This window comes from Elgaria multicarinata, chromosome 1, assembly GCF_023053635.1.
Source record: "Elgaria multicarinata webbii isolate HBS135686 ecotype San Diego chromosome 1, rElgMul1.1.pri, whole genome shotgun sequence".
NCBI lineage: Eukaryota > Metazoa > Chordata > Lepidosauria > Squamata > Anguidae > Elgaria > Elgaria multicarinata.
In genome coordinates this window covers 29,677,763-29,690,262 of record NC_086171.1, presented here as the reverse complement: position 1 = coordinate 29,690,262, position 12,500 = coordinate 29,677,763, and the positions used below count along the sequence as shown (strand labels likewise).

General features: G+C 44.4%; 1 protein-coding gene across 7 annotated transcripts in view; it reads right to left on the bottom strand.

The window, feature by feature from the left end:
* The window catches only part of CREM (cAMP responsive element modulator), a 44,567-nt gene that overhangs the window by 7,489 nt on the left and 24,578 nt on the right, over positions 1-12,500 (bottom strand). For 3 of the 7 annotated variants that reach the window (XM_063125560.1, XM_063125552.1, XM_063125569.1), the window contains one exon: positions 11,469-11,657. In XM_063125560.1, coding sequence (XP_062981630.1) covers positions 11,469-11,657 — 189 coding nt within the window. Of the gene's footprint in view, positions 1-2,421; positions 2,611-3,343; positions 3,545-11,468; positions 11,658-12,500 lie in introns of those variants that run through there. The other 4 variants (XM_063125593.1, XM_063125577.1, XM_063125602.1 and 1 more) reach the window with 4 other exon arrangements.

Genomic DNA, 12,500 nt, shown 5'->3' with positions numbered 1-12,500 from the left:
GTTTAGCAAAAACAAGTCTCAGCACAAATGATGGTGCCATTTGTTAACTCATCACTTTCATTTTAGGCTTCAGAGAACACAAATTACTTACAGGAATGACGACAGGAAAAGAGACCTCTGCATGCACTGATGTAAAGGCATCAGTGACAATAGGGAGACCCTGTCCCTAGATCCACCTGGCTTCATAATTAGGCCTAATTGGCAGCAGCTCCAAAGATTTCAGGCAGGATTTTTTCCCCCCAGCCCTACCTGGAGATGCCAAGGATTGAATCTGGAACCTTCTGCATACAAAGCAGGTGCTCAACCACTGAGCTACAGCCCTTCCCCGTATTGTTCTCCTCCACAATGAATTGCTTTGATTAAAGCCCAAATTTTACTTTCTGTCTGTATGCTTGTCTGCATGTCCCTCCATGCAGGGAGAGGTTTGAAAGTCAGGCAGCTTGAGGTCCCCAGATTGGGCCATTGCTCCAAACCATACTCCCTGAAACCCATGAGGAGACAGTGGGAAATGAACTCTTGGTCAGACATGCCAATTGGACCGTGATGCTGCAGAAGTTTTTCTTGTTCTGGTCAAGATCTTTGCGATAGCATCACAGCTGGGTGCAGTTCTTGATACCTAGGACACTGGATTTTAGCAGTGACTAAGAAGCCCTCCTAAATGCACCTCCAGTGTTCATCACCTAAGGGAAACTTCATTGAGCACAAGTAACATTTCTCCACATCAGTGATGAAGCGTTGAGACTTGACCAGATGTTCTGTACAGTACTTGGTAAACTGTTGGTGTAATCCAAATGATAAGCAATAGCAAGTGCACAGGAAGCTGTCCACATTACCCAAGAAAAGGCTATGTGGCAACTTCACAGGAAAGGCCTCCACAATCTACCAAGCTGAATACAGCCCACTAGAAATGGTGACCTAACAATTGCTAAGCAACTCTCCATTCTTCTAGTCCTAGACAGGCAGAAAAAACAAGTTTCTCAAGCTCCTTGTGGGTCACCATCCTACCTTCCCCACTGTGGCACCCTGAGACTCCTTCCACTGTCCCTATTGAGTTTTTTTAAAAAAATAACATAAACTACAGGGGGAAAAAACATTTTTTAAAATTAAATTATTATTGCTATTGCCACCATTTGGAGGAATGGGGACATGCTGCACAGCACAGGCCTCTAGCAACCTGCCAACTTTATTTTTCCATTATGCTCTGGGCACACCACATTCCTAGACAATGAAGACAGACAACTCAAACCACACCATGCTTCACCTTGAAACATGCTCAGCTACCTGCAGAAATGCTTTAAAAAGAAAAAAGGATCCTATCACCACCATCATCATCTGGCAAGCCTAGGGAGCTGGGGAGGGCAAAGGACAGCGACTGGGGCTGAAGCAAGGATGGTAGTGGGGTGGAACATATATGATGGAATAATGGGCTGCATGCTAATGTGTGTGAGGGGGGTGTGTGTGTGTGTGTGTGTGTGTGTGTGTGTGAGAGAGAGAGAGAGAGAGAGAGAGAGAGAGAGAGAGGAGGGTAGGGGGGAATCAGGTCCATGGAATCTCATGGATTTAAAAAGCATGATCTGGCAGCTTTACACAGACAGTCTAAAGAGTGACATTCTTCCTCTGCTCCTACAACATAGTACAAAACTTCCATACAGTTTGACATTAAAAATAAAAGATTGACCAATAATGCTTTATTTTTGTATGATAAAAACTGCTTTACAGCAGCAAACAAAAAGGCAAAAGGGTGAAATAAAGTAAACAAATGGAGTCCCTGAAATGTTTACGTTGCACAACCTTAGCTGAGATTCAGTTTCAGACAGCACGAACAAGTGGAGGAACAGCCATTGTCAGTTCAGTAGCCCTTACTGCAACCAGAAATCTATTTTTCCCTTAACGTGGTCTAATCTAATCTCCTGTACTCCATCTCAAGTTTGTTATGGACTGGAGACCTTTAAGCTTTTCCATCCGGCTTTTTCAACTCTCTCCCCCTAACCCTGCCAATCCCATTTCTATTGTTTTGCTTAACATCTAGCCTTTAAGAAGAATTCTGAAGAACTCGAAAATTCCCTACATTTTGACATTTTAATTGACCCTAATAAAGGTTTTACTCTGTGGTGGCTTTTGTAAAAAGCCAGCATTGCTTTTTACAACGTTTATGCTTTGGTTTTTGTTTTTCTGCAGAAACTGAGTTGGGGGTGGGGGCGGACGGGGAAGGTAATAAATTCAGGTTTCACGTTCCATCTAAATCATACTTTATAAGATAATGATAGGGTATTAGCCAGAGTATCAGAGTGATGATTTTTTAAAAAAAATCTGCCAATGAATACTGGAGAGCGGAACCTGACCTACAACATAATAGGGAGAAGAGCTTTGCCCCCCCCCCTCCTCACCTCCCGCCCCCACCTTCTAGGGCATGTGCCTTACCAGAAAGATTATAAACTTTCCTCAAGTCTGCCGCACAGCTCCTAGGTTCTCTGCTCACATGAGCCTGGGATCTTTAAGTACGGCTAAGAAAAGATATGACCGAATAAACAATAAACAAAACACACAAACCAGACGTATTTAGTTTGAGAGACAGAGAGAGCAAGCTACTGAACACTGTAAAAAGTGCCAGTAGTACTAGATGAAGCAGAAAGGAACTGACTAAATCACAGCATGACTTGCAGCTGACGTCAATGTGTGTGTTGTTTGTGGAGTTTAAGTTTTCCAGCTCCGCTACTGAAACACAGTTCCAGGAAATCTAATGACGTCAGCCTTTTGAACTCGATTAGCTGTGGAACAGACCATTTTTCAAATATAGGAGGCATAAAATAATAAATCATAAGCTAAAGGATTGTTAGAACTTTCACAGGTCTCTCTTTTTATCTGTCCGGAATGAATGCTACAGGGCTGATTACGCAGCCAAACAGAACGCACGCCCTGGAACGATACTTCAGTCGCTAGAGGCAGAAAAGGCACTCTTTTCATGCACTTCCAAGGTATTTTTGAAAAGCCAAGGAGACAGGCTGCTTGTTTTCATTGCTAAAGAAACGGGTCAGTTCAATGCTCAAGTTAGCAAGGCATTGGAGGAATATATTATAACTTTTAAGAGTATATAACCAGTCCACAATAAAAGCTGCATCAGCTATGAAAATATTTAAACAGTTTGCAATACAGTATAAAAATTAAAATATGCTTTGCAACTAAGTGCTAAACGACCAGCAAACGTTCCAGCAAAACGGTGAGGCTGCTTGCAGTTCGGCTGTTTAAATCCCACTGAAGAAATTGGGATGTAAGCAGCCTGGCTGTAAACAGGGCTACAGTCTGACTCTCCTCTTTTGCAAAGAAGCTTACAAAAATTGCCTACCGGTTTCATCTCTTGTGACAGCCATGACCAGCGTCTGCTCAAAGACTTCTCCTCTGCCACCAGCTGAACATGAAATGTTCCAAACAAGCAAGCATGTGCAGGATTACAAGCTTCGGCACTGACATCATAATGACCTCACTAGCCTACCCCGTCATTAATGTGCTTTCTCACTGGAACAGCTCGTTGAAACAAGAGCCCAGGAAAAACCTCTGCTAACAAACAATCGCTTCAGCTTTTTATATACCCTAGCTTTGCTCTCCCTCCAATACAAACACACACATAAACCAGGGAGTCAGCTATAAATCAAGCTCCACAGACGCATTTGTAGCAAGAGGGTGGGGGGAGAGGCTCTTTCAGTGCCAATGTGTTTCAAAATAAAATGGCCTGAAAAAAAACAACTTTAGACAATAATGCAATCCAGCATCAACAGGCATTCAGGGCTGGTGAGCAAGGTGGAACAGTTTTGTACTGTGCTTAATTCTGTGACATATTATACAGTTTTAAGAATTAGAAGAGTTATCTAACTATTTGGCCCAGCATCCTCTTCCTCATAGTGGCCAAGCGGATGCCTGTGGGAAGCCCAAAAACAGGACATGAGGAAACCAGCTCTCTTCCTAGTTGATCCCCAGAGGCACATTACTATACAGAGCTACTATGACGAGTAGCCATTGACAGCCTTATCCTCCATGAATGTGTCAATCTCCCTTTAAAGCTAGGTTACAAAGAATATATTTAAGGCTGCAATCCTATGCACATTTACCTGGGAGAAACTCCCATTGATCTCAATGAGACTTACTTCTGAGTAGACATGCATGATAATGCTTATTATTATTTACAACGTTTATATACCACTCAATTATCTAACATAGATCTCAGAGCGGTGAACATAGATATAAACAGTAAAAGAAAGATTAAAAAACCAATTAAAATTATTCAATTTAAAAACAAAGGAGCCAGGAAAAACAGTGGCTAGTCGGTTGGGGAAGGCATCTCGAAACAGAGAGTTTTCCAGGAGGCACCAGAAGCAGCCTGCTTGACCTCCAGCAGGGGCAGAGTTCCACAGAGAAGGAGCCACCACACTAAAGGCTCTTCTCCTGGTGGATTCCAATTGGGCCATACATCCATGTGGAACCACCAGCAACATGCCCTCCGACAACCTCAGTGATCAGAGAAGGCACTCTCTTAGGTTTCCTGGTCCCAAGTTGTTTAGAGCTTTATACGCTAGTACCAAAGCCTTAAACCTGGCCCGGTAGCCAGCAGGTAGCCAGTGCAATTCCCTCAACAAAGGAGTTATATGCTGAAAAGAGGTAGCTCCTGCCAACAGCCAAGCTGCTGCGTTCTGCACTAGCTCCAGCTTTTGAAGCAGTCTTAAGGGCAGCCCCACATAGAGCAGATTGCAGTAATCCAGTCTTGAGGTTACTAATGCCTGTACTACTGTGGCCAAGCTATCCCTGTCTAGAAGAGGCCGTAGCTGTTGAGGCAGCTGAAACTGGTAAAAGACACTCAGAGCTGCTGCAGCCTCTTGGGCCTCCAGTGACAGTGATCAATTTGGGAGTACCCCCCAAACCATGAACTTGATCTTTCACTAATAAACCTGTTTCCCGGACGTGGGAGCCACTCACCCACAGGCCTTCCATCTTGCCAGGATTCCGCTTCAGTTTAATGGCCCTCATCCTGCCCATTTGTGAGTTTAGGCACTGATCTAGGACTTGCACAACCTCTCCTAATTCAGATGTCACAGGGAGATAGAGCTGTGTGTTATCAGCGTACTGATGGCATTTTGCTCCAAATCCCCTAATGACCACCCCTAAAGGCTTCATATAGATGTTAAACAACATTGGGGACAAGATGGTGCCCTGCAGTACCCCATCGCTTAATTGCCAGGGGGCTGAGAAACGATCACCCAATGTTACTTTCTGAAATTGACACCGCAGGTAGGACCGGAACCACTGGAACACAATGCTTCCAACACCCATCCCATGGAGTCGATCGAGGAGGATACTATGGTCAATGGTATCAAAAGCTGATGAGAGATCAAGCAGAATTAACAGGGTTGCACTCCCCGTCTCTCTCTTGATAAAAGTCATCCATCAGGGCAACCAAGGGTGATTCAATCCTGTAACCAGGTCGAAACCCAAATTGAAATGGATCTAGATAATCTGTGTCCTTCAAGAGTGCCTGCAGTTGTTCTGCCATGACCCTCTTCAATACCTTCCCTAGGAAAGGGGTATTTGCAACTGGGTGATAGTTGTCTAATACCATTGGGTCCAGAGTGGGTTTCTTCAGGAGTTGTCGCACTACTGCCTCCTTAAGGACAGCAGGGACCACCCCTTCCCACAGAGAAGCATTCACCACACCCTGGACCAAATCAAATCCCTTTGGCTAGCTTTTATTAGCCAGGAGGGGCAAGGATTGAGAGGGCACATGGTCAGTCGCATTGCTGCAAGTACCTTGTCAACACCATTAGTCTGCAACAGCTGAAACTGATCCCACAAAATTGGGCAGATGGCAGTATCAGATAGCTCAACTGGAACTACACTAGTAACAGCATCAAGTTTGCTGCGGAGACAAGTGATTTTGTCCTCAAAATGAGATGCAAGAAGGTCACAGTGGGTCCTTGAGGGAACCAGGGCTCCATTCACTGTGGGGAGTGTTAACAATCCCCGGACCACTTGAAAGAGCTCCACTGGTTGGCTACTTGAGGATGTGATGGAGGCAGCAAAGTAAGCCCTCTTTTCTCCTTGCACCACAGCACAATAGGCACAATTATGTGCTCTAGAGCATGCTCGGTCATCTTTGCTTCATGTCTTGCAGCATTTGCGCTCTAGCTGATGTCCAGCCTGTTTCATTGTCTGCAGCTCCCCAGCATACCAGGTAGCAGGGTGGGCTCCACAGCGCCAGAGAATGCACTCAGGTGCAATCAAGTCGATGGCCCTCTGCATTTCACTGTCCATAATGATGCTAGGGCCTCAGCTGGATCACCAGCTCTCTCCACTGGAAAGTCCCCAAGAGCATTCAGAAATCCATCAGATTCCATCAGTCTCCTGGGGCGGACCATCCAAATGGGTCCCCAACCCCTGCAGGAGGGAAATAACACCGAGACTTCAAATCTCACCATGAAGTGATCTGACCATGACAATGCTGTTACTTGGAATCCCCCCGCACAATTTTCAGATTACTCAACTCACCACTCGGAGCAAAAACCAAGTCAAGGGTATGCCCTGCTTCATGTACTAGGCCGATGACAAACTGAGACAGCTCCATGGTTGTCATGGAGGTCATGAAATCCCGAGCCAGAGTTGAAGTCACCCAGAACCACCATTCTGGGTTCTTCCAACACCACACTCGAGACCACCTCTGCCAGCTTGGTCAGAGAGGATGACCAAGCTGGCAGAGGATGACTTGGTCAGAGCGGGTGGTACACCAGCAGCATCCCTAATTTGTCTCTATGGCCCAACAGCAGGTGCCACCCTTCAAGGCCTGCTCCATTTTAAGCATGCTTTACACTCCCATCAGGGAGTTATCACTTGACATATTCATGTTGCAAGGCACATACTACCACATGATTTTTAAAAATTCATGGCTCCATCCAATTATTTCTTTAGTATTAGAGCCTTCACACACACAAAAATTGTACCCAAACTCATCCATTCATCCTCACTTCTCACCAATACTTTGTTGGTGAGATGGGATATTTCTTATCTCACACAAGGCGGCTTACTTCACAACCTCATAGACATGTCACAATTCTCTCCAACTCTTTGTGCACAGCCCCTCCAGCTTGCATGCACTTATGTGCATGTAGGAGTACACAACTATAACAAATTTAGTATTCAAAAATATGTAGCTTCATTATGGATCTCACAGGATTCTTTGCATCTAACAATCAGTATAGGGAGACCATTTCAGAATGTTAGGGATTATAAACAATCTCTCTCTCTCACACACACACCCTATATAACCCTTATCAACCACTCAAGTACACTTTTTGTAACCACAATTTCATAAAACCTCCACACTGGCACTTAATTGCAGATTTAGTGCTAGAACTACTAGTGGATGGGCTGTTATCGTTGGATGGTTCACACGACTAGTAGAAATTCCAGTGTGGTATAGTTCTTAGACTGTTGGACTGGGACTCAGGAGATCTCTAGTTCGCACTCAGTCATGAAGTTGCTCACTGGGTGACTTTGGGCCAGTCACTGACTCTCAGCCTAACCTACCTCACAGGGTTGTTGTGAGGATAAAGTGGAAAGGAGGAGGACTATGTAAGCCACCTTCGGTTCCTTGCAAGAGGAAAAAAGGAAGGGAATGATAATAACAAAGAAGAAGTCTAGTTTTAAAGTATTGAAGATCTAACAGATGTTTAGACTATTTTCCCCAAACTGTTTGCTGCAGTGGTATAGAACCACTTCCTTCTCCCTAGGCAGAAATTGGAAACACTGCCTGATTCAAAAGCAGTGTCACTCTTGTACAAAATAGTATAGGACAGTCAGTACTTTATTTCCTCAGGGCCAAGCTGCACATGACAGTAAACATGGCCACCAAAAATGGTGGCTATGTGTCTAGCTCCCGCTTCCCTCTTAGGGTGACCATATGAAAAAGAGGACAGGGCTCCTGTATCTAACAGTTGCATAGAAAAGGAAATTTCACCAGGTGTCATTTGTATGTATGCAGCACCTGGGGAAATTCCCTCTTCATCAGAAGAGTTAAAGCTGCAGGAGCTCTGCTCTCTTTTGTATCTGGTCACTCTAGTATAGCTCCTGCAGCTTTACCTGTTGTGATGAAATCCCCTTTTCTATGCAACTGTTAAAGATACAGGAGCCCTATCCTCTTTTTCGTATGGTCACCCTAATTTAGTGAAGTCATATCATTACACAATTTCCCATCTCAGACCACCAATTATATCAAGTGTAGGAGAAGAAACACAGAATGTAATGAAGTCAAAACATACGGAGCGGATCTACACGTCGTACTGAAGGCGCTTGCGTGCGCCTCCAGTGCGCCCCCAAAACGATTGTGTAGATCCTGCAGAAGAGACGGAGGAAGAGGCGGAGGAGGCGGCGGAGGCGGCGGCCCCGCATCGCCCCTCGCGAGGAGGAACGGCTCCGAGTGATTGACATCGTTGGGGCCTAGAGCGTCCTTGCCGCCGCCGCCCACCTCCCCGCTGGCCTCCTGCTGCCGGCGAAAGAGCCACCCGGGGCGGAGAGCTCGGCGGAAGAAGCCGCCGCCCCGCCTTATTCCGCCCCGGGTGGCTCTTTCGTCGACAGCAGGAGGCCAGCGGGGAGGTGGGCGGCGGCGGCAAGGACGCTCTAGGCCCCAACGATGTCAATCACTCAGAGCCGTTCCTCCTCGTGAGGGGCGATGCGGGGCTGCCACCACCGCCTCCTCCTCCGCCTCTTCCTCCGTCTCTTCTGCAGGATCTACACAATCGTTTTGGGGGCGCACTGGAGGCGCACACAAGCGCCTTCAGTACGACGTGTAGATGCCCTCCCAGTAACCTCTACTAGCTGTTATGGAGTTGCCATTGCCCATAATGTTGTTATGGAGCGGCCGTTACAGCAGCCACATATTTACATCATGTCAAATTTGCTCAGCATGGGGACAAAGCAGCAAGCAACCAAAGCAGTTCAGTTTACTCTTCTGTGAAGAGGCAACACAAAGAGCACAAAAAAGAAGTACTCTGGTATTGAAGTTAATGTGGGAGATGTCCTTGCTTTGTTGTGCAAATTCCCTCCCAGAAGTATCTTTAGTTACCAGTCATATCCTCTCTCTCAACCTTTCTTCTTTCTGCTTAGATGATTTAGCTTAGATTATTCAGACTCCTGGCATAAAAGAAGTTGTTAGTTCTTTTGTCAACTGCAGTTGCTTTTCATTGAGTTGGCTCCAATTTTTCCAGAAACTGGTAACTTGCAGTGCAATCCCTATATAAAACTACACAGAAGAAAGTACCACTGAATTCAGTGGGGCTTACTCCCACATAAATTGCCATAAGTTTGCAGACTAAATGAAATAAAAATATTCTGCAGACTAGATTACCAGTTCCTAGCACAGAGTTATTAAAACACCTCTGTCCCTGAAGAAGACAGTATGCCAAATATTTCTAGAAGTACATTTGTTTTTGTTTTCTGTAAATTCACACTGGTTTAAGGATCACCTCGCATTTAGTTGATCAATAGCTCCAGAACAGAAGATGTATTCTGAGTTGCAAATGATCTATTACATCAAGGATTCGTTAAGCTTTGAGGAGGATTCCTCAGTGGCCTGCTGTGATAATTTTGCTAGGCACTTTGCCGATGAAGTTGCTCACATCTATTCCAACTTAAAAATCATGGTTGTAGCAGTTCCTGATGATGTACCTCTGGAATCTGCTTGTCCAGTTGTGTTGGATAGGTTTCAATTTGTACAGCCCGAGGATGTGGACAAGATCCTTGGTAATGTGAGATCAACCATTTGTCAGATTGATCCTTGCCGTTCTTGGCTTATTAAACCAACCAAGGGTGACTTCATCAGTGAGGAGACTAGTGAATGCCTCTTTGGAGGGCAGTATAGTTCCATCTAGCCTTAAGATGGTTGCAGTAAGGCCTTTATTGAAAAGGTCCTCTCTGGATGCCACGATATTGGATAATTTCCAACCACTCTCAAATTTGCCATTTCTAAGCAAGGTACGTGAGCACATAGCAGCATCTCAGCTCCAAGGATTCTTGGATGAAATGGCTTAACAAGACCCATTTCAATCCAGTTTCAGTCCCACTTTTGGGACTGAAACAGTTTTGGTGGACGATCTATGACTGGAAAGAGATGGGGAGAATGTCCCTGTATGTTGTGTTGAACCTCTGAGCTGTGTTCGGCATCATGGTATCCTCCTAGACCAGGAGTCCCCAACATTTTTGGACCCATGAGCACATTAGAGAATTTGAGAAACTGCTGTGGCCAGCATCACAAAATGGCTCCCACAGAGGAGGTACCTAGTCAAATAATGGCTGCCATGGAGGCCTGGCTAGTCAAAAGTGATTTAAAGGGGGCAGGGAGAGAAATAGTGAGACTAAGGGCTGGCAGGGAGGGTGAAATAGCGAGGCAAAGGGGTAGAGAAAGAGAAAGACTAGAGGCTGGTATGGGGTGGGGAGGAGAAACAGTGAGCTAAAGAGGTGAGGTGGAAATAGCAAGGCAAAGGGATAGAGGGGAAAGAAAGAACAACGCTAGAAGCTAGAAAGGGGGAGAAAGAAGACTTCCCCAACATTTTCCTAACATTTTCTAAAAACTTTTCTTAGAAGGGAACAGAGAGAGGAGAGCTTTGTGAGCACCGCTGAAGGCCCCCACAGGCCCTATGGCGCCTGTAGGTATGACATTGGGGACCTCTATCCTAGACCACCTGGATGCAACAGGTCTGGGAAGAACCATTCTGCAGTAGTTCTGGTCCTTTCTTGGCACCAGTTTCAGAAGGTGATGTTTGGAAACTCCTCTTCAACGCCTCGGGCTCTAGTATATAGGGTTCCTTAGGGATCAATTCTGTCCCGCATGTTATTTACTATCTACATGGAACTACTGGAAGAGGTCAGAGAGGGTTTGGAGTGCATTTTCACCAACATGCAGATGATACATAGCTCTCTCTCTCTCTCTCATCTAATAAAAACAAAGCTGTTGGGGTTCTAGACCTGTACGTGGGCTGGATGAGGACTACAGTCTGAAGCTTAATGCCAACAAGACAGAGGTACTCTGGATCAGGAGAAAGATGGGCTCTGGAATAGGAATTCAACCTTTGGGGGGACTGTACTCCCCTTGAAAAATCAGGTTCGCGGTTTGGGATAGGTCCTGGATTTGGCTTTGTATCTGGATGACCAAGTGGCAGAGATGGCAACTTCAGTAGTGGCACCCTGTTTATGGAACATCTCTCTAAGGGTTCAGGAGGCACCAACATCTAGTTAATAAGACCTTGTCATTCTCCAGGACTTTTAAATGAGTGTTACAGCTTTTTAAAAATTAGTGTTTATTGTTTTCGTTAGACAGTTATTTGTAAGCCACTTAGCATATTTTTAAACAGAGAAACTAGATTTAAAAGTTTTAAAACAGACAGATTTAAAAGCATTTGTTCAGTATAAAAGTAAACATAAAACAAAGAACATACCTTGGACAACAACTTGACTCCCAGGAACAAAGAACTGTTGTGTGCCATCAGGTGTTTGAGCTGCATATTGTACAATGGTAGCACCAGGCTGAGGAGCTCCTGAATTTGTCATTGTTAATGTCTGCAACCCTTGAACGCCATCAGATGAAGAATTAGAGATCTGGATTGCTCCACCCTGGGCTATAGCAACTTAACAAAAACAATAGATGTATTAGACAGCAGAAACAAGAGTGTTTGAAAATGGCTTGAATCTAGTAATTCCCAAACTGCATAGTAGGACACATGTGTCTTGGGCCTAGTTTGCACATAGTGGCTACCCATGGGTTGTTTAAACCATGAGTAGTTGTGACCATGTGAAAGCTAGCTTGCTTATTCACTATGACATCTGAACCCAACACTGGATTGTGGTTTTTTTTTTTAATAATTTTTATTTATTTTCTACCTATATAAACATACATAAAACATTACCATAATAATAATGATAACAGAAAAAAAACAGAAAAACATCAAACAACTGCTGCATACATATTGAATAAATGTTGAGTACATATGTTAAATAACTATTACATATACCTTACTACATACTACAACATCATCATTCTTAACATAAAAGTGCACCCCCCACCTCGGGATCATTCCTGAGTCCAAAATCTAATCGTTTCTTCTGCTGGCGGTTTCCCACTTCCCTTAATAAACACAAATATTAGGAACTGTTTCCAGATTCCTTCAAACTCGTTTATTTTAGTTACGCCTTTTCTCCATTTAATATTACATGTCAATTTATCATTCATGGCTATATCCCATACTTCTTTATACCATTCTTCTATAGAATATTCCCCTTGAACCTTCCAGTTCCTAGCTACCATCAATCGTGCTGCAACCAGCAAACTCGATATCAGCTCTATAGTTCCTTTTCCACACTTTATATCTTCAAATAGTGACAGCAATGCAATCTTTGGTGTTTGTTCTATTTTCATTCCCACTATTTCTTCAATTTCTGAAAACACCATCATCCATAATCTTTGTACATAT